This window comes from Phyllostomus hastatus, unplaced genomic scaffold (genome assembly GCF_019186645.2).
Source record: "Phyllostomus hastatus isolate PE091 unplaced genomic scaffold, TTU_PhHast_1.1 phas_contig_283, whole genome shotgun sequence".
Classification (NCBI taxonomy): domain Eukaryota; kingdom Metazoa; phylum Chordata; class Mammalia; order Chiroptera; family Phyllostomidae; genus Phyllostomus; species Phyllostomus hastatus.
In genome coordinates, this window is record NW_025333833.1 from 5,500,858 (window position 1) to 5,524,841 (window position 23,984).

The 23,984-nt window shown below is 46.8% G+C and overlaps 1 protein-coding gene, 1 long non-coding RNA gene and 10 other non-coding genes across 12 annotated transcripts; 1 reads left to right on the top strand and 11 right to left on the bottom strand.

The window, feature by feature from the left end:
* Positions 1 to 2,214: 2,214 nt before the first annotated feature.
* On the bottom strand, positions 2,215 to 6,187 carry LOC123818409. Its single transcript, XR_006785614.1, has 12 exons — positions 6,152 to 6,187; positions 5,502 to 5,554; positions 5,275 to 5,307; positions 5,027 to 5,068; positions 4,692 to 4,723; positions 4,336 to 4,382; positions 4,007 to 4,045; positions 3,823 to 3,852; positions 3,576 to 3,633; positions 2,685 to 2,715; positions 2,462 to 2,504; positions 2,215 to 2,287 (listed from the first exon to the last, which is right to left on the bottom strand). It is a non-coding gene; the product is annotated as an uncharacterized LOC123818409 (long non-coding RNA).
* Positions 2,353 to 2,428, bottom strand: LOC123818583. Its single transcript, XR_006785652.1, has one exon. It is a non-coding gene; the product is annotated as a small nucleolar RNA SNORD81 (small nucleolar RNA).
* On the bottom strand, positions 2,570 to 2,647 carry LOC123818587. The gene has a single exon (XR_006785656.1). It is a non-coding gene; the product is annotated as a small nucleolar RNA SNORD47 (small nucleolar RNA).
* On the bottom strand, positions 3,452 to 3,531 carry LOC123818590. The gene has a single exon (XR_006785659.1). It is a non-coding gene; the product is annotated as a small nucleolar RNA snR60/Z15/Z230/Z193/J17 (small nucleolar RNA).
* LOC123818584 lies at positions 3,697 to 3,782 on the bottom strand. Its single transcript, XR_006785653.1, has one exon. It is a non-coding gene; the product is annotated as a small nucleolar RNA SNORD79 (small nucleolar RNA).
* LOC123818598 lies at positions 4,122 to 4,186 on the bottom strand. The gene has a single exon (XR_006785667.1). It is a non-coding gene; the product is annotated as a small nucleolar RNA SNORD78 (small nucleolar RNA).
* On the bottom strand, positions 4,455 to 4,518 carry LOC123818589. Its single transcript, XR_006785658.1, has one exon. It is a non-coding gene; the product is annotated as a small nucleolar RNA SNORD44 (small nucleolar RNA).
* LOC123818597 lies at positions 4,790 to 4,857 on the bottom strand. Its single transcript, XR_006785666.1, has one exon. It is a non-coding gene; the product is annotated as a small nucleolar RNA SNORD77 (small nucleolar RNA).
* LOC123818582 lies at positions 5,137 to 5,218 on the bottom strand. Its single transcript, XR_006785651.1, has one exon. It is a non-coding gene; the product is annotated as a small nucleolar RNA SNORD24 (small nucleolar RNA).
* LOC123818599 lies at positions 5,379 to 5,440 on the bottom strand. Its single transcript, XR_006785668.1, has one exon. It is a non-coding gene; the product is annotated as a small nucleolar RNA SNORD75 (small nucleolar RNA).
* On the bottom strand, positions 5,849 to 5,928 carry LOC123818588. Its single transcript, XR_006785657.1, has one exon. It is a non-coding gene; the product is annotated as a small nucleolar RNA SNORD74 (small nucleolar RNA).
* Positions 6,188 to 6,587: 400 nt separating the features above from the next.
* Positions 6,588 to 17,881, top strand: ZBTB37 (zinc finger and BTB domain containing 37). Its single transcript, XM_045838673.1, has 4 exons — positions 6,588 to 6,592; positions 8,358 to 9,317; positions 11,307 to 11,406; positions 16,732 to 17,881. The coding sequence occupies exons 2-4, from the start codon at positions 8,395 to 8,397 to the stop codon at positions 17,218 to 17,220; spliced, it is 1,512 nt and encodes a 503-aa protein (XP_045694629.1). The 5' UTR covers positions 6,588 to 6,592; positions 8,358 to 8,394; the 3' UTR covers positions 17,221 to 17,881.
* The last annotated feature ends 6,103 nt before the right edge of the window (positions 17,882 to 23,984 follow it).

The following is a 23,984-nucleotide window of genomic DNA, read 5'->3' on the forward strand; positions in this document are numbered from 1 at the left end:
GGAACTTAGTAGCCCACTGAGTTATGCCAGCCTTCCCGAAGTCGCCACATTTCATCATCCAATCCTTAAAAAAACCACATTTGTTAGTATCGCCACTGAGCTCACTACAAAAGCCTTAACGATGGAGGAGCCGTGGGCTCACTGACAGATGCAAGCTTTCCAAAATTCCCATTTTCCGTTGAAGCTTGAATTTTATCACTGGCAACAAATACCATCAGTTTTTCCCACACGTACTTGTTCATTTCTTGAGAAAATATCTGCCAAGTACCCAAATACAGACAATCCTAACTTTCTCGAGTGAAGGTGGCGGTCCACGGGAAAAGCTGGCAGCTCGGCTGACTCAGACTCCGCACACGGCTTCCCCAGAAGAACACCACTGCGGGTCATGGCCCCAGTGTTCCATGGGCACCTCCCACTGCCACACGAGCCACCGAAATGACGCCGACGCAAGTTCGAGATCTAATGGCTGAAATGCCACAATGTGATGCTGTATAAAGGGTTATCACATTCATTGGCCTAGCCAAAAAGTCCATTTTTTTCCATAAAACGCTTTCACTTTCACCGACTTTGACTATTTATTCTTCATATGAATTACAGGAGAGCTCCCTTAATGAATGGGTGGCGTTTTTCAGTGATGGTGTCTGGGATTCACACCAGTTACCGGGGCTGTAATACCACCTTCCCACACACAGCCAGGTTACAGAAATTACAGGGCCCTAGAATCTGAGGGCACACCCAACACTGTAGCCCAACTTCCCACGGTCCTAAGGTCACACTAGCTGGAGTCCAGTCCCTCTACTGGACACGGGGTGTGTGCTCCATAAAGCCTCCCCATCTTCCAGCAAACTGGCTTCCCCTGTACACCACCAGGGCTCTTCGGACCAAGACTAATATTCCTCCATGTATGTAGTCTCCAGTGGCCATGGCCCTTTCTTCCCGTCCCCTAACAGCTTTCAGCTTCCTCTATCCCAATTTCAAAATCAGGGTATTTGATCTTCAGCCTTTCAGCAACCAATCACCAAAAGCCTTCTCCAAGATTTCACCTGATCACACCGAATTCTTAACACTGTAACCCCATCCTGATTGACAGGCTTGGAAACACTGCAACACAACAAACACCTTTTGTGGTTTCCATTCCAGTAGGTGAGAACATGAGTAATTTAAGGTTTTAAGAGCTAGTGGGGATGGTCCCATTTCACACAGGGCCTCAGGGCCCGTGGGAGGACATTTAGGTGGGGACCAGGAGCCACAAGTAATGTGGATACTTGAACCGTCCCGCAGAGTAACAAGCATCAAGTCCAAGTAACTTCCAAGGACAGGTGTCAGTGTGGCTGGGGTTAACAGCTTGAAGTATTTCCTCACACCCTCAAAGTATCACCTTAACAGCACCCTTTCTTTATTTGGAGAAAAGGAGTGCCCACCTTTATCCTGATTCAGATTTGCAGTTTCTACAACTTTTAAGTTATCCAGCAGGAAGTCCCAAGAGAAACTGCAACCCAATGCTCCAAGGGCAACATTAGGAAGTGAGCTGTCATTTGGCATTTCAATGCTGTCAGAAGCCCAAGTTAATGGTTTGTTTTTGGGGTTTTTTTTTTTGAGAAGTGTCTGGTAACCCCCTTGGTTAATCTTCTCATATGCCTAAATACATGTCTCCAGAACTTTATTTGCAAAATCTGTTCTCTCATTTTCTGAACACAAGGACATTTTCATAACCACAGCCCCAAATGGCCTCAAAAAATTTAATGTTCCCCACTTATTTTTAGCCAGGTTATTACCCATTTAGCCATTATTCATCAGGATTTTTTCTAATACGCATCTTTTGGGGGTGATCCGCCCCTGAGACAGCCAGTCCCTTCACCTTACACATCAGTTTTAGCCAGAGGCCCAGCACCACGGTGCCTAGAAGCAAATGTGAGGTTCTAGCTCCTGCAGTTCCCACATCTGGTTGGCATCAGTTAACAGCACCTGCTTTTCTTTGCAATTTGATCTGCACAAACACAATGGCCCACTCTGAACACTTGAGGCCACTGAGGAAGGCCTGGAGCTTACTCCTTAGTACAAACTGCACTTTCAAACCTAAGACATCACGGAAAATACACATGGACACACCTCGTGTCTTCTGGGTGAAACTGGGGCAGCCAGGGGGTCGAACGTACAAAGCTGTCCTATTTTCTTCCCTTCATCCCATTAAGTCGAAATAAGCAGACTTGATCAGACAGTTTACCCATCAAGTTTTATTAAAATTCAGTTATTTGATCTTCTACCTCACGGGCATCCATCCAGCCGCCTGCAAGAAAATGGCCATTTTTAGTCACACTTCCACATTTCAGTTCTCGTGGCATCTGAAGTACACAGAATATCAGATCTTTTATATTCATCAAGGAATCAGTGAGAGAGTTCAAGGTGGGGTAGATCATCATGTATTCTGGAATAAAACGGTACTGCTCTTTTCCAGGCTTACCTTTCAGCCGGCCAGTCCGCCGCCTGCCCGCCGTCATAAATGCCTGAAAGCAAAGATGAAGTGTTAGTGGTGACCAGAAAAAGCTTCTGTGGGGCTTGTTAGTCAAGTAACCTCAGAATCAAAATGGAACGGTTTCATGAGTGATATCATTCTAGTTCATTTGGCAGAATCAGTACATCACTGGTTACAGTCTACGTTATCACTAGACCCATGCCCAACTCACCTGGAAACCTCCTGGAGGGGAACAGGTCTACCTGGAGATGAAGAACATAATGGTCATTAGAAATGTGCCCTACCTAACTGCCCCGGTTATTACGTCTGGAAAAACACTTAGGGCAGCGGACCTATTCTATACAGTACGGTGGTGAACGTGTCATACGTTTGTCCAAACCCAGAGAGTACAGTGAGTGGACCCCGGCGTAAGCTACAGACTGGATGGTCACAGTGTGTCCTCATAGGTTTGCAAGTCTAACAAAGGACCCACTATATGACGGTTGGATGCTGACAGTGAGGTGTGCAATTACAGGGCACAGGGGAGCTCTGCACTTTCTCTCAATTTTGCTGTGACTCTAAGTAGAAAATTAAATCTAACGAAGTAAAATACAACAGCTAAATAATTCTGGTATAATCCAGACTTGTACGTATTCTATAAATTTTTTTACAATGCCCTGGCCAGATAGCTGTTGATTAGAATGTCGTCCTGGTATGCCAAGGCCACAGGTTCAATCCTCGGCATATACATTAACTGACGAATGAGTAAATAAGTGGAACAACAAATCAATGTTTCTCTCCTCCCTTTTCTAAAAAAAAGAAATCTATTAAAAAATTTCTTCATAAAATTAATCAACCTTCACTTCTCCAAATATGAGTTCTTACTCCTTAAAATAATATCACAGAGAACATTTATACGACATCACTTATCCAAACCCCTGAACCGTTTTCTGAGATCATGGTGGGTTCCCCTTCGAGGTTATAAATGATTATTGCAGCCGGATACATCAGATAGGAGCGAAAGACAGTACTGTTCATCACTGCGAGTCTGCTGAACTATGTTATCATCATTGTATCGGCTTGAAACCACCCAACACAGAAACCAAACTGGAAACTACCATACCTTCGTGCTTGAAATTCTTTGTTCCGGGCCACCTTCTCGACGAGCTAACTCTTCACACCTGCAGAAATATACCCAGATTTAGGAACAGGTAGTAATAGGCAAATTCCTAAAACTTTCCAGGTACTGTTTCAGTTATTAAAGAGAACTTCATTCTTTTTCAGAGAGATTCCCATCTGTTTTTAATTTCAAAAATCATCACCAACAGCATCTTGCTTAGTAACTAGCTAAGATTAATAAAATACCTTACCTTTATTTTAAATGTCTCCAAAACTGGCACCTGAAAAACAAAGTATTTCTTTAGACTATTTCTTAAAACTGCCCGTGGCTTTTTACCACCAGAAATCACTAACAGTTAACAATTGCCAAGACCAGTACATTTCAGCAACAATATATATCTGAGTAACAAAGCCAAAAACTGGTGCATGTCTTACCCCAAGCGTGCCATCCAGAGGAAAACGTGTGTCCAACAGCTAGAAGGCACACAAGACAATCTTTCATTAATGCTAATACCATTAAGTTCTCTGCTCAGTGTTCTCTGTCGAAGGGTTTTTCAGTGTTAAATCTGTCTACATGCTCATTTCAGGTCAGACATTTGATCGACATCATTACAAAAACCCCAGAGAGCATGCATAGCATGCATTCACTAGCCAAACACCAGATGTCAAGTATTAGTAGCTTGTTAGTCAAGCACCGCATTCTATCAGCATTCTCAGTAACAGTTCTGAACCAATTAGAATATTTTTAAGCACTGAATACTCACCAGAAAGAATTAAAGCTGGTCCAGACATATCAAAGACTCAAGTCCACCTAAAGAAATAAGGGCAGTTTTACAACAGCTAAAAGTGCCTTTTCCCCTCACAAATCTACAAAAATGCCCGAAATCAGGTAGAGCTAATAAGCAAGACCTTCACGTCCAGTCAGTATTTGCTTATCATCATGCAGGCTGCTTTGACTAATCATGATGTCTTAGCGGTAAAAGGACCAGAATCTGTAGCACAATGCCCTGGGCCCGCCATGGCGAGTCCTTCCTGTGCACTGGAAGGCACCCCTAGGAAGCCACTGGCGGCACTGTCGTATCTGTCCAGTTACCCGTATGTAAGGTATAATTTTACTTACCATCCCAACTCCCAGTTGGTTCTTTTCAGGGCCTACAAAAAGAAGCCAGATCAGTAGTGGTACTTTCCTTACGCTGTCACCAGCAAAAATTTTATACCAGACACATCAGACAAATGGTACATCTCTTCAGGACTCAATCTGCTGAACTATGCGAACATCATAGTATCTGTTTTCAGATGTCACCCAGCATGAAATAGCAAGAGTGCAGAAGTTCACATTTGAAAAGGGAAAGAGGAAAGCCCTAAGTTTATCAGCACAGTTTTGGCAACCGGTAACCCCCTAGAAAAGGAACCGAAAAGGACTGGGCAAACATGAACTATGAAAAGGTTTCTCACCTGTCTGCCCATGGCCAGGGTGGGATGCTTGTGCTTTAGGACCTGCAAAGAAAGTTTCATTTCAGGTCACCTTAGGTGCATCTTTCTCTTCTCTCAATCACCATTTGGCGTGCCTCAGTTAGGATAATGGTGGTAATACTTCTCGTCATCCTCCCAGTCAAGAGTAGCAAATAAAATGTCATCATTGTGGCACACCGCGCGCATGCGGTCTTTCAACCTTCCTTTGTCAGGGAACTTCGGTAACTCACCACAGCAGGCATTCTCCCTCCTTTGGCACAGAACTAGAAAACACAAAAGACACCAATGACACATACTGTGCAACCACGTGCGACATTACCCTCACACATATTTAAGCCTCAGAATGAAGTTTTTCAGAAATCCCTTCTGCCCACTACTCTTGAACCATCATAGGCTTAACAAAAAGGTCTCATCTAAGCAAATTCCATGCTTCCCACTGCATTTACCCATATCCTACCTGTCCATCAGACTCCATCCAAAGCCACATGGCACTCGTGCCCAGCAACATTCCTAGGAAAAAGATTTGGTTGTTTAGTTTATTTTCTTCTAATTATGTCCTTTTATTATCACCTATGCAAGTCGTTTACACCACCGCCCATTATTTCATAGCTGTAACGGGTGCACTTAACGTTTTATAAAGACAGCATCGCAGTTAAAATTAAGACTTATGTAAATAACGGTGCACTGCAGAATGCAGCCACTTAAGAGAACCACGTGGACTAGCCCAGTTACCCGCCTCCCAGGAGGAAGTGGCTCCGGCCGAGGTCATTAACAGAGGCCCAGGCCCATTCGGTGACTCGGCATGTGCCGCCATCAGAGCTGTTGGCATTCATCAACAGTCTCAGATGTCCCTACCAACATAAGCTTCATCAGAGGCAGGGCACGCAAGCCGAGGTTTTTCCGCAGTTCGGCCCAACAACCCGACTGTTGAGTTCACGTCGAGCCCACACCCAACACACTATCCTCTACAATCCTCATCCTGTGGGTCCTCCAAAGGCTTGCGACTAGCCTGGAAGTCCCAAGCAATTTAGAGCGACCTTAGTTGCAGTGACCTGGAGGGCTCGAGCCAAGAACCCACTTAGCAACCGTAAACAAAGACACACATACCCAAACCCGACTTCCATCTGCGAAAGACCGAGATGGCGTCCAGGCACCTGTATATAAGGGTTTCTTTCCGTGACGTCATGACGCACGCACTTGCCCTGCCAGCGTCCGCCTGAGCCCCTCCCCCTCTCCTCCCTCAGTCTCCGCCTCCAGCCACACCTCCTTTCCTGCCTCTAAGCCCGCCCTTGGCCACGCCCCCTAGAATTGTGGGCGGGGCCACGATCGCCCGCGTGACGCAAGGTTCCCACCCTCCTACCGACCGAGGAGGAAGACAAGAGAGGGGAGGGGGCGCGAGGGAAGGAAAGTGCTGGGGGAGGGGTAAGGGGGATGGTGTAAGGGTGAGTGATTTCCTTCCGGCACGTCGCCCGCTCTGGGGGAGGGGGCGGGGGGTTTCACTTCCGGGACGGTGTTCCGGCCCATTCCGGCCCATTTCCACCCCCGGAGGTAGGTGCTGCTCCTTGACTGGGCTGGGGCCCCGCACGACCGTCCCACTGTCCTGCCCTGGGGCTGCCCTGCCCGATCTCCTCCCGCAGCCTGCTCCTGGGGTGCTCAGTCTTTTCCCTTCACCCCCACCGCAAGGCACCCAGAGACCTTCCACCCCTTTGGCCCCCGGCCGGGCGGAACTGCCAGACCCGCCCCCTTGCCTGGCCCCTCCCTCCGGACCCCGGGATGGGCGGCCCCCTCCCCCACCGCAGCCAGCCACACCCAGGCACACACACCCACCCCTCGCACCTCCCCGCCCGCCTACACCTCCTGACTGGCCCGGGTCCCGGGGCGCCGCCCCCTTCCCGGTCCGGTCCCGCACCTGAAGGCCCGCTCCCGGCCCCACCCGCTGCTGCCCTCTCTCCCTGTCCCCCTGCTCCTCGGTGACATTTGGCGGCTCAGCCAGCCCCCCGGTCCCCACGCTTCCTAACGCACACGGAAGCCACTCAGGTACGGGAGTGGGCGACCCCACGCGTTCCCAATTCCTCCTCTTACAGCTCTCACCCTCCAGTGCCGGCGGGAGAGAAGGACCTTCCTCCAGGGGTCTCCTCCTCACTGGGGCTTTGCCGGAAAGAGCACACAAAAAAGGCGCTGGTGTAGGCGCCAAAATAAACACATCTGAATTCAGGATGGCATCGACAGAGGCTCTTACTGGATTAAAAGTTTGCAAACAAACAAAAACGCTTTGGAAAAAGGTCAGATTGGCTCAAGTTGGTTCTTGAAAGCAGGGTGCACTTCCCTCTGTACTGATAAGTGTGTGGTGAATGCCGGGCGACCCTGTGAGCTTGTCAGAAGTTCCTGCAGTTTCTTAGGTAACTAACTATGCAATGTCATAACTTTACAGATAAATGGAAACACATGGGGCTCAAGGCAGTGTCTTATTGGGGTTCATGCAAACTACTCTCAACCACTGAAGGCTCTTGGATGCAATTACAGGCTTAGTGTTTTCACCATTTTTTTAAAAAAGATTCTAATGTAAAAGTATTAACCGTACTTGGTAAGTGCCCTATTTTTTTTACCAGCTTTGGGGAACTAAATTTCCAAATCATAGTATCATCACCACCCTGAAATTCCCAAGTGTGAATTTAGATAATTTAGATAGGATCGGGTATACCTACCCTTTCCTAATTCTGAGAGTGAACTTCAACTTCTCTGCATTGCGATTGGGTCCTGTGCTCAAGAGTCCTGAACTCTAAGCCTCTTCGTGGGGGCTCTGACTCTTATACTTACAAATAATGGCTTACATTCCTGTGGGATATTAGTGACTTTACAAAATAATAAGCTGACACAACATGTAGAAAAACATTAAGAGGCATATCTAGTTGACCTACCTGTATGTAATTACCATTACTCAAAAAACTCATTTCCTCCAAGGAAAAGTTGTCACAGGACTTTATATTCAGTGCAAACACCTTGTGATTAACACTTTAAGAAACACAACTGTGTTTCTCCTCTATTCTGTTGACCTTCTGTTTTAATGCTGCATCCTTTTTTAGTAAGGAAAGCATGGGGATAGCTTAAACTTTTAGCAGTCTGACAATCACTTTTTGATTTTAAACTGAAAGACCTGTGAGTACTTCTAGTCCATATCTAAACATGAGGCGGGTGTCTTTTTACTGGGAGATTTTGAAATTTTGCCAAATGATGTTTTCAAGTAGGTTTGAACACGAAAGCACTAGGGGAGTGCAGTTCTAATTGTTAATGAGAATGTGGTTTCTTTTTCCAGCAGGGTTGAATGCCTGCCGACACCCTCAGGCCCCACCATGGAGAAGGGTGGCAACATTCAACTGGAGATCCCTGACTTCAGCAACTCTGTCCTGAGCCACCTCAACCAGCTGCGCATGCAGGGCCGGCTCTGTGACATCGTGGTCAATGTGCAAGGCCAAGCTTTTCGGGCTCACAAAGTAGTACTGGCCGCCAGCTCCCCCTATTTCCGGGATCACATGTCCTTGAACGAGATGAGTACTGTCTCCATTTCAGTCATCAAGAACCCCACGGTCTTCGAACAGCTCCTTTCTTTCTGCTACACGGGGAGGATATGCCTGCAGCTGGCGGATATCATCAGCTACCTGACGGCGGCCAGCTTTCTGCAAATGCAGCACATCATAGACAAGTGTACCCAGATCCTGGAGGGCATCCACTTCAAAATTAACGTGGCTGAGGTCGAAGCGGAATTAAGTCAAACGAGGACCAAGCATCCAGAGAGACCCCCCGAGTCTCACAGGGTCACACCAACTCTAAACCGCTCCCTTAGCCCGCGACAGAACCCCCCAAAGGGGAGCCGGCGAGGTCAGGTGAGTGCCGTGCTGGACATCAGGGAGCTCAGCCCGCCCGAGGAGTCCACCAGCCCGCAGATAATTGAGCCCAGTTCCGACGTGGAGAGCCGCGAGCCCATCCTCCGGATCAACCGCGCGGGACAGTGGTACGTGGAGACAGGAGTGGCAGACCGAGGGGCCCGGAGCGACGATGACGTGAGGGTGCTGGGAGCAGTCCACATCAAAACCGAAAATCTAGAGGAGTGGCTGGGGCCCGAGAACCAGCCTTCCGGGGAAGACGGGAGCAGTGCGGAGGAGGTCACAGCCATGGTGATTGACACCACAGGCCATGGCTCCATGGCACAGGACAGCTACCCTTTAGGACTGTCAGGAGCCCAGGTGGCTCGGCCAACAAGCAGTGAGATTGACCGGTGAGTTTTTGATGCTTCGTCCACCTAGCCCACCCAACCCTCCCCTCTGCGTGTGTGCAGAGAGCATCTCCCTTCCTTGAAGCTCTTAGCCAGAGGCAGTTGATGTTGGGGAAACGAGGTGTGCCCAAAGACTGCATTCTTGTTTTTTTAAAGCAGGAAGCTCCTAGTGTCAGAGAACTCAGTGCTGTGAGAACTGTGGTAAGGGGAGACACTTGCATGAATCAGAACAGCGTCTGCACCCACTAGCGGCAGCAGTTGGCAGGGTTTCCTGGGAACTCCAGGCAGGGGGCTGGTCGGCAGCCCGCAGCCCAGCAGCCTTGCCATTCCTCGGTGTGTCGGGACCCAGGCCATTGGTCTCGGAGGAGTCGTACTTTGCAGAGCTGTTCAGTTCCCTTTGCCCCCCACCTGCCATAGCAGAGGAGGCGTGGCACCAGCCGTGATTGTTCTTCTTAAATTAGTGTGTCCACAGTAGCTATTCCAAGGAAAAGCTTTTGGGATGGTTTTCATTCCTTTTTTCTCTTCTCCTGTGGCGTCTTCCCTGTGTCTTTCATCGGTGACAGCTGCCGCCACAGGCCTAGTGTTTCCACCACGCGACTGGGTCCCACGCCCACCTTTCCTCTGTCTACTCGCAGCAAGAGCCTTTCTTCTTGGGTGGAAATAGCAATAGTTTGCATCCAAGGACACCGGAAGTCTCAACTGAAAGAAAGAAATATTGCCAACTTAGAGTGGCAGTATTTGTTTTCTCTCCTGAAAATCAATTAAGATTGACTGCGCCCACAGTGAATACTAAAGCAGCTATTCGTTTGGTTAGCACCTAGTCTTGAGAGACAGGCGCTGCAGACTCAGAAAGTACGTGCTGTGTCCACTTCAGGCGGCCTTGGTTTGAGTGTTTTCCTTCCTGTGTTCTTAACAGTAAACATACTCTTTTTTTAAAGACTTTATTTATTTGTTTTTAGAGAGAGGGGAAGGGAGGGAGAACGAGAGGGAGAGAAACATGGACACGCGAGGGAAACCAGTCCGAGTGACAGCTAACGCACCCCTGAGCCCAGTACTTACTGCCCCACGGTGTTGGCGCTGTATCAGAAATTATAGCCGCCCTGACCCTGTGGCTCAGTTGCTTGAGCATCTCCCAGCAAAGCGAAGGGCTGCCAGTTCAATCCCCCGTCAGGGCACATGCTTGGGTTGCAGGTTCGGGCCCAGTCTGGTGCTTAGGAGAAGCAACTGATCGATGTTTCTCTTCCACTCTTTTCTCCCTCCCTTCCCCTCTGTCTGAAAATAAATAAATAAATAAATAAGTAAATAAATAAATAGCTTTTTATAAAGAGAAGTAATCACTTAAATGCAAAGACTTTGAATCTCTTTGTCTATTACCAACAGTCTGAAATACTGGTATATAACAAGTTTTCCCCGGGGCCTGGGGAAGGAAAAACCAAAAACCCAACAGTTACATAGAAGAAACAAAATTACAGACCCAGTTTTATTTTGTTATGGTTTCCCAATACTTACATAAGGATAGAACTTAGATTTAACCTTGGCTTCACGGGGTCTCCTTGCTGTGTCATTTTGTATTTCTTTTTCTTTTTTTTTTAAAGATTTTATTTATTCATCTTTAGAGAGAGGGGAGGGGAGGGCAAAAGAGAGAGAAACATCAATATGTGTCCGCCACTGAGGACCTGGCCAACAACCCGGGCATGTGCCCTGACTGGGAATCGAACTGGTAACCCTTTGGTTCTCAGGCTGGCACTCAGTCCACTGAGCCACACCAGCCAGGGCTCATTTTGTACTTATTCAGTTTGCTACGGCAAACTTTTCTTGTCTTACTTCAACCCAGACTCCTGTGTGTTGACTCCCTCAGAGCGTGTCCTGGTCATCTGGTGTTCAGTTAGCTCCCCTTCCTCAGCCGCCGGACACAGAGGACGGACGTCACCGTGACTTAAGTGCCTTGACGCCACTTTCCTATCAGCCCCCTTTTTGCTCCTCTTCCCACAGGTTTAGCCCCTCCGGCAGTGTCGTCCCCTTGGCGGAGAGACACAGAGCCCGAAGTGAGTCTCCCGGGAGGACGGACGAGCCCAAGCAGCCCAGCTCCCAGGTACGTCGCTGCGGCCGCCGAGGAAAATCGCCACTGTGTGGGCGTCTGAATGGAAAGATGTAGGAGAGGGGACGGTGGCCTGTTAAATAAATGCTCTGTTTGATTACTTTTTTTTTTAATTCTTATTTATAAGCATGCAAGAAATACACTTTTGGTGTCAGCAGAGTTTGGGAAGTAGAAAAGATGAGACTGTGGAGCTCCTTCTGAACCGGTCTGTAATCCTTGTAGTAGAAATAAAAAAGTAACCCCTGACAACTGCGTGCAGGCAAGGTAGGACCTGGGCTGGAGAAAGTCTGATTCTGTGTGTGGGTGGGCTGTTGCTACATAATCACTACTCTGTGGGATGTTACATATTGTGAGCAATTGCTTCTGCGTTTTTATATGCTTGTATCTTTTCATTTGTTTTTGTTCCTGAATATTTTGTTTAACTAAAATGTTCTAGAAAGGACAGGAAGTATGCCTTCTATTTTCTTTGCAACTGCCCTCAACAAGTAGCGTAAGTAGTTGGTTGGTAGTTCTGTTGGCTTTCCCTCACGGGTCTCTGTCACGGAAGACTGGTTTTTAGAAGGATGGTGAACTCACCAAGTAGAACACAACACATTGCAAATACTTGGGTCCTTTCAAAGGAACCGCTGGTTGATGAGGTTGCATTGCACAGCTCATCTTTGCAGCTTCCGCCTTATGCTGATAGTACCTTGTTTGGTTTTTACCTAAACATCGGATGTACTGGTATAGTAACAGCAGCGAGACATTGTTACCAAACTATTTTTACTTGCATATTAATCACAGCAGATTTTTGGTACCAGGAAAGGAATTGTAATTATTACAAGAATTTTTATAGTTTTAATAAGGTGTTAGAGAAAATGTTAGGAGCTTTGGAGGAAAAGTAAGCTTAGGGATATAATTAGGGCCCTTTTTCTCCTCGTCTTTCAAATAGGGTGCGATGACTGTGTGCAGGTGACTGTTACGCAAACAAATACAAGGAGACAGACGGTACAACTGAACGGGGGCACGAGGCAGCCCCACAGACACACAAGGCAGGTGTAGATGGGACTGTGTAGGCTTCGGTGACAGGGCGGAGGGAATAGGAAGCGCTTACAAGGCAATTAACTGGAATCAATAACCACTTAAGGAAAGTCGTTATTCGGGAGAGTTTAAATGCAGTACGTAATGAAGTAGTTAGGAAGGGTAACTCACTCCCTGTGTAGATGTGATGGGGATGACAGCTGGAATTCTGCAAGGCTGTGTGCCTGGCTGTAGCAGAACGTGCAGCTATAAAGAAACAGAACAGAAGTAATTGCCTGGAGATGATACTAAGAGTGCATGTATACCCTAACGTGCATGAGAATTTGTTTTGGAGCTGAGTAGACTCTTTTCCCCATCACAGAACCAAAGCAGGACATGGACTTCATGACAGTGAGAACAAATTTCGATAGACTTGAAGAGCTTCCTGCTTATAAGGGTGATTGTAGTGGAACCGACTACTGAGGCCCCCTCTTCACTCAAAACATTCTGTAGCTTTTCCCCTCTTTCTACCACGTGAAGGGTAAAATACATGGCCTAAAGTTCCAAGTAATTCATAACCTTTCTAACACAGCTTTCTCACCACTCGTCAGCATGCACTGCCCGCCCCAACAGGCAGACTTTCCCTGTTGGGACCTCGTCAGACCAGCTCCTCTGCCCCTTCAGTCGAGGATGCCCTGTTCTTCCCAGGCATCTGCACCCCCCGCAGCCCCAACTCCTAGAGCCGTCTGCCCTAACTGCCCGGTCCTCTGTCTCCCCCCAAACCATGGTAGCGCTCACGCGTGGTATGTTTACAATGGTTTGCAGATGGTACGATGCAATCTTTCTTTCTTTTTTTATTTGCATTACTTTTGTGTCTCCATCTAGACTGAAATCACCTCAAGAGCAGAGTCCACTGTCTTAATTTTTGTATCTGACCTTGTCTTCTCCTGTGCATCCCGCAAAAGGAGTTAACCACTAAGTAATCTGAGTCGCTAAGGTTACCAAGTGGGTGCCCAGTAAATAGGGGATTACTTAGTTGCCTGTGAAATCCCCAGTTTTGGAGAGAGATCTTTAAATAAAATTAATGAACTAAATCACATGATTTCTGAAGTTCTTTCAAGTCTTTGAGTCTCTGGTTGGTGTTTGAAGATTAGGAGGGTGGACAGCGTTGGAGGCCATGTCAAGAATCTAGACAGCTATTTGTTTCGGAACATAAAAGCAATCATTTATTTACATGGAATTTATGAATTATAGAATAATTTATTTAACACATAGTTCTTGAACATAACGACATAGCAAGCACTGCTCGAGTCTGGGACGTTCTGCAGCTGTCCCTGGGCTCACAGAGTGTACAGTCTAGGAGGGAATGGCCAAGGCAGAGCGGGGAGTGGGGGGAGTGGTGGCAGGACCCCACCCCCACCCCGGGGTCAGAGAGAGCCAGGGAGCAGCCGCGTCGGTGCTTGCTCCCTGTTAAAATGAAACTACTGAAGATATTGTTGCCATTGACAAGGGCCTAATCTACACTTTATGCTCATTCATTTGCTATTTTATTGCAACTTGACTAATTTTTTAGGTGAGATTGATCATAATGTTCCAGTTCTGTGATTCTAGTTCATCACCGATAACTAAAACACACAGGGTCTGGCCGAAGGAAGGCCTGCTTGAGCGTGGTTGGTAGGGTACTGAATGTCTCACACCAGATGGACAGCAATTGGAACACTTCACCTAAAATGTCATATGGGGTGCTTGAGTGTGATACTGTTATGTTACAGAATGACATGCTTAGGATTTTGTGATTTGAAAAGGGCATTCTTCGTGCCGGACCCTGTATGTATTTTCTGCTCGTGGACCGTCCTGGCGTTACATTAGGACGTCGTTTTCCTTAGAATTAGGCAGGGTTTGTTTGTTTGCTTGCTTTAGGGAATTGATACTCTCCAGATTATGAATAATATGGTTTGTAATGTTTAGTAACAGTTAACATTGACTGGGCCTCATTAAGCACTTTAACTCATTCAGTGCTCCTGGCAACTTCTGAGCTACACGCTATTATACTCATTTTAAAGATGAAGGACTGCCCCACGGAGTAGTTCAGTACCTTGCTCAAGGTCACACAGTCGGTAGGACGCAGGTTCGAACCAGGGTCCAGCAGAGCCTTTGCTACCCTTTCGTTTCACGGAGGGAAAACAGCCTCAGACAAGCGGTGGTGCCCCCTTGTGCGTGGTCACCCAGGGCCTTTTAGTGGGATCACCGCTCCCTCTTCCTGGGAGTTCCATTCCTGGTATCCTGGGAGTGGAAGCGGAGAGAGAAGTTGTCTAAAACACCGGAAATCACGTAAAACCACAGTCTCACTGTTTAATGCGGGGCTTCGCCTGCTGCCTCCCAAGCCCGCCGAGAGCTGCCCCGTCCTGCTGGAGACGCCGGGGAGCGTTGTCCGCCAGCACGTGAGGAGGCAGAGCCCAGCTTCAGACTTGCAAGAAAAGGGCACAAGATTAATTGCTAATCAAATGACTCTCCAGTTAATCCAGAGTCAGCTTTCACATTTTTCCCTGTTGCATCGATACTTCAGCCTCTGCTAAACATATATAATTTCTTCTACGTATGTTATATACATGTATAAGCTTTTCACTCAAAGCGTGGACATAATTTATATCAATACTGAATGATGATATTTTAATATGAATTTTGAATCAAAGCATTTATAAATCCAACAGTTTTAAGTTATCCATTCAAAGGAATATTGTATTTGCACTCCCAGCTTTCAGAAAGGGGCACCCGTGTTTCTCTCATGTACTAAATATGTGGCTGTTGAAATTGTTAATGGTCAGAACAGGTAAAACAAAATTAAGGTCTTCTGTCCTTGATATTAAGAAATTACCTTAATTCATGTGACCTTCATAAAGTAAGTCAGAGAAAAAAGACAGGGTTTATTTTGCAATAACTTAAAGGGTTAGTTATCTAATTAACAACAGCAGAATTCTAATGCTGCTTTTATAATAATCAATCTTAAGTAAATTTATTATCACAGTTAGAAATTTAACTTAGGCTGGGCGGATACTTTATAAACTAAGGTTAGAGAAATAGTATATAAGTCACAGATTATTTACTTCTAGTCTAAGTCCATTCAAATGCACTACAGATAACAGATACGTAAAATCAGATGACACCGTGTCTGCGCACTGTACCCCCAGGACACTTCCCTTTAGCACAAGCAGCTGGAAGAGTGAACTGTCAGCGTCACGAGGAGTGTGTGTTATGTCTCCCCGTTTCTCTCTGTCCACTTTGTTCAGAGTCTCGTCTTCAGAGAGCACAGCCAGAAACCAGGTCTTGCCCTCCTTCCTCCGTGGCACCTGTCACTGTATTCGGTGGACAGCGTCAGTGAATACTTACTGAAGACTACTTTCCCAAAGGCTCACAGGAGGGAATGACCCAGTCAGTAAATTCACAGCTCGGTCCAGTTTGCTTTCCCAGCTCTGCCGCCCCTTGGCTGTAGGGTCAGTTAAACTTTGAGTAGTCTGCAGGACAAAGTTAGTGTTTTAGTACTAATACTTTTAGTAGTAAAATACTTTGGGATAAAAAGCAATACTGTCACCTACAAAGTATTTACGTTTTTATAAAGCTAGGTACTGTTGGGTTAAATTTTGGTGTGAGTGTAATTTATTTCTGGGATAAGTGTAAGTTTGCTGTTAAGTGTAATTTATACTGCGCTTGCCGTAATGTATTCTGTACTGCCAGTATAATAGCCACTAGCCAGGTCCCATGTGGCTCTTTAAATGTTAATGAATCGAAAGCAATTTAAATAAAAAATTCAGTTTCTCAATCGCATTAGCATACTACAAATGCCTAGTAGCCGCATGTGGCTGCTGGCCCCTGCATTAGATGGTGCGGATAAAGGAACAGTTCCGTCACCACAGGAAGTTCAGCTGGACCAGCACTGTCCAGGCACCTGCCGGGCCGCCCGGGCATAACGAGGTCAGAGTCCAGGAGGATGGGACGAGCGGGCTCCGACTCTCCCGTTGCTGTAAAAGAGAATGTTGAGCGTGGTTTTCAGAAGAAGCCTGCCGTTTGTGAGCATGCAGCCACAGAGTAACTCTGCTGTCTTGTTCTGTTGTGGCAATGAAATACCCTGTCCTCGGATTTTTGTTGTTGTTTTGTTAACATCGCTACTTTTTGGTAGTAATCTTCTGTTTGGATCTCTACTCAAAATAAGCATAAAGCTTAGTAACAGAAATAAAAGTCGATTTGATTTCTTTTACTCTGTCTTTCATAGTACATATTTAGAAATACATGCTTATTTCTGTGCTTGCCCCTCACCTGGCACAGGTGGAAGAGTCAGCCATGATGGGAGTAAGCGGCTATGTGGAGTATCTCCGAGAGCAGGAAGTATCTGAGCGGTGGTTCCGGTACAACCCCCGTCTCACCTGCATCTACTGCGCCAAATCATTCAACCAGAAGGGGAGCCTGGACCGGCACATGCGCCTGCACATGGGGATCACACCGTTCGTCTGTCGCATGTGTGGCAAGAAGTACACCCGCAAAGATCAGCTGGAGTATCACATCCGCAAGCACACAGGCAACAAGCCCTTTCACTGTCACGTTTGTGGCAAGAGCTTCCCCTTCCAGGCCATCTTGAATCAGCACTTTCGCAAAAACCACCCCGGCTGTATACCGCTGGAGGGGCCCCACAGCATCTCCCCGGAGACGACTGTCACATCTCGAGGACAAGCTGAGGAAGAGTCACCTTCCCAAGAAGAGACGGTTGCCCCCGGGGAAGCGGCCCAGGGCTCCGTGTCCACCACTGGGCCAGATTGAAACGTCGAGGGGGAGGGGGCAGACCCTCTTCCCCTCTGGGCCGTAAGCAGCCAGCATCAGAGCCGTGGGCTGGTACTTCGATTCACAAAATGCCACGTCACTAGGTCGGAAGATGCTCCCAAGATGTTGCCAAACTAGAGGATCAGCAACATACACAAAAGCACTAGAGGCTTTTCCCTCCTCCTTCCCACCCCACACTTTGGAAAATAATCAAGCAAATCAACTTTCTAATTCAGGGATCAACAGCCTTGGTTTGTTAACTTTATAAAAGAGAAAAGTTTTAACCATGATAAATGGTCATTTATCTACCAGTCACGTTTGAACACTGTACTTTCGGTCCATGTCATCCTGGCTGTCACTTGCCCAGATCTCAAAAACACAGCAGGAGCCTTGGTCATCGGAACCAGCCAACCACAGGAAAGAAGGAAGTTACCACAGTGGTGGTGATGAGGGACTTTTCTCCCTTCCCGCTGGAACATGCAGTTTCACGTGTCAAGGGGGAAAAACAGTATCCTGGTGCTTCTTACTGTTTTGCAAGGTTAGACCTTATCTTCGCCCTGACCGGGCACCCGGGAGGTGCTGGCTTGTTGCCTGAAACAGCCATCCCGGGGCGGCGTTCTGGGGCAGCGTCCCCTGAAGCACTTTAGGCAGCTGGAAGGGAAGTGACAGCAAGTGATCGCAATAGGTACCACTAGGCTCGGGGGCCTGGGGGCTGGGTGGAGGCGAGGGGAGCAGGGGAGGGAGTTTGGGGTTTGCCAACGTGGAGCAGTAGAGAGCCTGCTGCAGCCACAGCGCTCGCGCATCTCTGGGGATTAGGAAGTGGCTCTCGGTCCAGATGAATTCACGTGTTAGGTGAATTCTGACTACCAAAGTCTCACCCAGTCTCCTCGGCTCCCAGTTTCACCCAACAGCAATAGTACGCATCAGAAACGCCACTTTCCGGTGAAATGAGCCTGGATTGTATTTTTAAATCCACAGGTCTCCCTATTTGATAACTTTTATATGAAGTTTTAAACACGTTTTTTTCCTGCAGTATTGTGATTGAAGAAATTCAACACTATGGTTCTCATTGCGACCACAGTTCCATTTCCTTCTTCGTAAGCGATAGTTTGTATTCTCAGTGCACTAGAAGAACCTCACTAAATCCGTGTCTCGTGTCTGCAAGCCTAGGAACTCATGAAAAACCAACCATCAGCAAGCTGCTGGTGGCTCCAAGAGCTTCGCTTTGTGATAATACAGCACAGGGCATTTCCCAGACAGCATCGGGCACAGTCGTGTTGCAATAACCTGACCAAGGCATCACTTTTGATCAGGTTTGGTTCCTTAATCATTCCTGAGATTTTTTTAAAACTTCAAGAGACCTTTTTGGTAATTCCGAGATTCTTAATCCAGCACCGAGTCGGAAAGAATTTACCAAACGTGTAGAGCTTCAGATGCCCTGCTGTGCGTGCACAGTGAGGGGGGGTCGGTGAGGGGTGCAGGCAAGTAGATGCTCACGGTGCAGGTAAGAAAGAACAATCTCTAGCTTCTCCTAATCATCGTTACGTTGCCAAGAGTATTGAAATGTGTGGCAGTTTAAGCAGCTGTTTGGGTGCAGAGACATGGGCGATTGTAACAGAGATTTGGGAGAGGGCTGGTCCTGCCTGCACTGGGGGGCCGTCTGTGAGCCAGCCATAGTGGTGCGCCCCCTCCTGAGAACGCTTTGTGTACTGGGAGCGGGGAGAGGCGGGTAATGATGCCGTTTCTTTGACGCTGGGATGTTAGAATGCAAAGGGTAACTTGAGCACTCCGAGAATTGTACATACACACACAGCTGCACTGTATCGCTGGAGAAGGGTGATTTTGTCTCTTCTGGAAAAACAGAAATGTGTCTTTCAATAGAAATGTAATCATACTATCATTTGCTAAGAGCCTACCCTTAAACGTAGTGTTGAAGCTGAATTTTTTCTTTAGAAGACAGACTGGGACATTATCCTCTTTAGCCAGGCATCAAGCATGAGGGGGAAGAACTCTTGCCCAGGACTGTGCTAGGGACCAGCGAGGCTGTGTGGCCTGGAAAACGTGGAGTGGAAGTTAGATGCAGATCTTTAGGGGAACATTTCAGCTGGTCGTCAAGGCTTCCAGTGGGCAGATCTTGCCATTGCTCAATAGGTGAGAAGTACGGGATGTCCTGCTTTAGATGGAGTTTTTAAGCCTGCCAAAAAAATATTAAGTCCATCCATCCTACTTCTGAGAAGTAGTATGCTGGAAAGTTCTTTAATGCTTTGTCAGTTTCTTAGATTTTGTGTGAGAAAGTGGAGCTTTTAAAACTATTACCAAATTGTAACGGTGAAGTGCAGTAACTTCTGTAAAGAGAAGCTTTGCGGCATCAGCCAGCACTCCGCCCGGGGCTGGCAGCAAACACTTCAGAGGGAGCTGGGGCTGCCGAGTGGACGTGGAAATGCCGTGCGTGTCTGGTGGGCCCCCGCCCCTCGTGTTCACTCCTGACAGCCTTTGCCGTGTCGGTACTGTGAAAAGAGTGCTTCCAGGTGGTGCGGGACCCTTTCGCACCACCGCGTGTGCTGGTTCTCTCCTCCTCGTTGGTCCAGCCCAGAGCCGTGACATTCGTGAAGCTCCCAGCCAGGCTAGCTGTTGAACAGACTCAAGTTTCCGAAAGCAATTCTCCCGTCTTAGCTAGAAGAGATACCGCTATTCTGAACGACTACCCAGGATTCTTCTCCAGGTTCACTGTGACGTCGTCCTAGTTTCTAGCTAACATCCCTGTAGGAGTCAGTAGTGTTCTATCTACACTAATGAATAGCTATATTGTTATGTGCACAGAGGATACCTCTCTTAAGGGTGTACTAAATGGACTTTAGCTAATTGATGCTGAAAATTCGTTACCAAATCTTGACTTGCACATGTCACCTTGGGAAGGGAACTGCATTAGCAATGAGAGCTAAGTCATGGTTAAGTACTTTAATGCCAAGAAATAGCAAACACTGGGACTGTTCATTCACTGAGTGGCACTTCATAGCAAAGGAGCTACCCAACATGCTCAGCAAAAGAAGAGAAATGGTAATATACTAACCTACTTTCCTTCTAAGAGGCACTTTCTCTCCTGTGAACTCTGGTACCGGCTAAAGGACAGCGTTGGCATGAGCAGTGGCACTGTACTTAGGCAGAAAGGCTCTTTCTAATGACCTCTTCTCTCTCCTCAGAACCATATTTACCTCTGAACTAAGTTGCGTTTTATTTCATGTCAGTTACAGACCACCCCCAGGCCATTTCATCGGACCACTCTGAGCATTAAATCTAATTTTGAATATGTAAAAATAAATTACTAAAGGGTAAAGATGGGAAAAGAAGGGAGCTGGCAATTAAGGAAAGTTTTTGTGGTATTTTGTTTTGGGGTATTTTTTTAATGTTGCCAGTTCCCTCCACATCAGTGACAGGGCTTCCCAAAGATGGTTTGACGATAGAAATGAACGATTTCCTTCTGAACTTCATAGTTGGAATTTGGCCTTGGTTGGAAGTGGTCTGGCTGAAGAGAAAAATAGGAAACTTCATCCTTAATAGCTGAATAGTCTTTAGTCAAGAAATAACTTTTCGAAAGTGTGAGCTGTTACTGGACACTGATTTTGTTTCTTTTAACTGGTAAAAATCACATTTTGTTTGACTAGAAGATCTAATTTAAAGAAATGAAAGCAATGGATAATGGAAAGGGATTTAAATTGAACAAAGACAGAATTCTTACTCACAATGGAAAGGCATGTCATCCTGAGAACGAGGTGGAATCCTGGGAGCTTTACTTTTCTCAGACGCAGCAGATGGGGTTTTCCTCTCCCTCCGAGGCCCCCTCATCTGTGTCCGTACTTGTTCAAGGAACAGCCACGTCCTTACTGCAGTCAGTCTTTGGAAACGGGGCTCTTCACCTACGCCACACGGGAAAGAGTGCAAAATAGTGAAGTGTTGTGGTTCCTGCGATTGAGAAAAGGGGCCACAAGCAGTTCAGTCAGGTTCACCCCTAAATTTGAGAGGGTGTCCGTGAGCAAAGTGCATCTCCAGGACTATGAATTAGACAGGGGACCAACACACCACAGCCCTCAGCCACACGCGGGAGGCTGCCCATGTGTGCAGAGAGAGCGATGGTGGGACAGGGCCACCCTGCCCATTTGGGTGGCGTTCACGGCTGCTCTCCGCTGTCACCGCAGAGCTGAGACGCGGTGGCCTACGCAGCCCCTGCGCAGCCCGATCCCACAGTGTTTACCTGACGGAAGAGTCTGCAACTCCAGAATTAGTTTGGGAGGACTTACCTCCCAAATTTGTCAGTCCTGCCATTTTGCTTTTGTAAATTCGTAGGTTAAAGAGGTTTTAAATTCACATTGCCATATGTGCAGGTCTCTTCAAGGGTTTGCCGTTTTTCTCTAGTTCCTTTCCTCCCACCCCACTTCGCACTTATAAGCAACTCCGTTGCTTTCAGAGCCTTTAGAATAGGCCTTAGGATGCAACCTTGCCTTAAAGGTGCAGGTAGATTCAACTTTAGGGCGATTTTTTACAGATGTAACAATTTTTTAAAATAATTCCCATGTGTAATAATGTGAGGTTAAATGAGTACCGTGTTTACATAAAATACTGTAAAAAATAATGTTTTTATAAGTCAGTTTTGCCATTCCTCTGAGTTAACTTGAACTTGCTTGCATAATGATGGCAAGGACAAATTTATTCCCACGAGTATTAAAACTTTATTTCTGTTTTGAATAAGTGGTTTGCTTCTTATCCAAAGTACTGTTTTTCTAGATTAGAAGCCTCTAACTCTTCCCTGTACTATGAATCTTCATTTTAATTTCCTCAAGTAAACTCACCCTGTTCCATGTGGAGTGCTTAAAAGCCAAATCTTCCTTGTCTCTTTTTAATGAATGTTTTAAAACATAATGACACACCTGAGGATTTCAAATTCTTGTTGGGCCTATCTTCCAGTTTCCATCCCTGTCTGTAATCCATTCTTCTAAATATATATGGGGCCATTATGTATTTGCTTTGTGAATGCTCCTTCTTACTGTTCAAACAGCTTATTTATGCTAGACGTGGGAAACATGGAAAATGTCAGGATCACAGTGAACAGAATTCCTTGCGAAAGGAGAATGTGGTTGCTCCCCATCTGCAGACAGTGCGCGGAGGTCCGAGTTAGACGCACTTACCGAACGAGGCGTCCAGGCCGTGCCGACGCGGCACAGGAGTTCGCTTCTGACCTTGTGACGGCAGCTCTGCGGCACACACGGAACTCGGGTGAGTGACCTCGCCCCCTAGAGCGAGAGCGCTGCTTCTCTAGACAGTTGGTTCTGAAAGTTGCCTTTTTCTAAATTGGATATCAGTAAAGAATGACCTTCCTCTGTAGGGTCCCAGACTACTTGCCTAGATTAGCCCCGCTGTGTCTTAGAGCACTTACAGTAATAATGGGTCCTGGAGACTTCGGAGTGCTGCTTGTCTGACTAATGTGGGATTCGGGTGGATCTGGGGTGTTGGACTCGAGAAAGAAGCTGGATTTCGACACTGAGCTCCGTGAATCATCTGCGTCCGCCTCGGTTGGAGGTCTGGGGAGCAGATGCCGTTCAAACACGAATCAGTTTCAAGAGGAAACGGCGGAGTTTGCCCAGCTCTGGGGCTTCTTTGATAATTACCACACTTACGTTTGCCTTCTTTGTTTCGGAGTCTCTTTCTCAGTTTTCAGTCTTCTTCTTCTTCAGTGGTGCTTTCTCCAGGGTCAGTCTTCTTCCTTTGCAGCAAGTAGGTTTTCTCGCTCAGGACAAGCCAAAGCTGGGTATCGTGAGTACTCTGAAGTACATGACCTGGTTACATTCCAAAGGATGTGATTATTGACGGGAGCAATGGTGTCAGAACCTGGGAAACACCTGCACGACTCTCCGGTTGGGTTTTGTAGCTGCCTTACCTTTCCCCGAAACTTACGGGACAGCGATGACTTAGACGGCAGATATTACTTGAAATACACATTACCTTCCAGAGGGTACATGCACAACATGTACAAGTAAATTCCTTATCACACATCTTTCCCAGTATTTATATAACACGTACCTCCCATCTTAACACAGTTAAGAGTGGCCCACTAGCTCAAAGAGCAGAAGCTTTAAACAACAAAGCGAAGTTACAGAGGCAGAGCAGCTTTGTTATAAAAAGAAAACACTTTTCTGATGCTTGCCTCTCTTGTGTCTGTTCAGTAAATCCCGTTGCAGTGGCTGGAATTCACCATCCAGTGAGGAGAGAGACACACACAGCATGCGTTCCCTGTGGCCAACGGCACAATGTCGGATGAATGATTGATAACTGATAAGTACTGTGAATCTTAGAGTCTGAATTAATCCATGATGCCAAAAGTGAAAGTGTCTCATAGGAAAATATTCCTATTGTGTGAAATCACTTACCTTAAGGGGTAGGTAGCATACAGGAGCGTCTGCACCCTTAAGTAAATACTAAGTACTGGATGGTGCCAGACAGTGTGCTTGGAGTTTATATAATGAAAATTATTTTAGATGTAGTTTAGATGTGGTTTCCTGTACTTGAGAGTCCTAAACCCACTTGGTTGGAGTCTGGATCTATGCTTTTCAAAAGCCTGCACTTTTTACTACATAGACAACAGGTTAAAAAGAAGGAGACGGAGGGGGTGGTGGACAGAATCGAGCGCACTAAGAAAGCAGCCCTGTGAGGTAGTAACAGAAGGAGCGAAGAGGAGGTGACTTTTTTTGAAGGCTTGCCACGTGCCAGGTTCG

Coding starts and splice junctions, on each gene's coding strand:
- ZBTB37 (XM_045838673.1), top strand. CDS start 8,395: ATGGAGAAGGGTGGCAACATTCAACTGGAGATCCCTGACTTCAGCAAC. Junction 9,318..11,306: donor ACAAGCAGTGAGATTGACCG/GTGAGTTTTTGA, acceptor CTCTTCCCACAG/GTTTAGCCCCTCCGGCAGTG. Junction 11,407..16,731: donor CCAAGCAGCCCAGCTCCCAG/GTACGTCGCTGC, acceptor CACCTGGCACAG/GTGGAAGAGTCAGCCATGAT.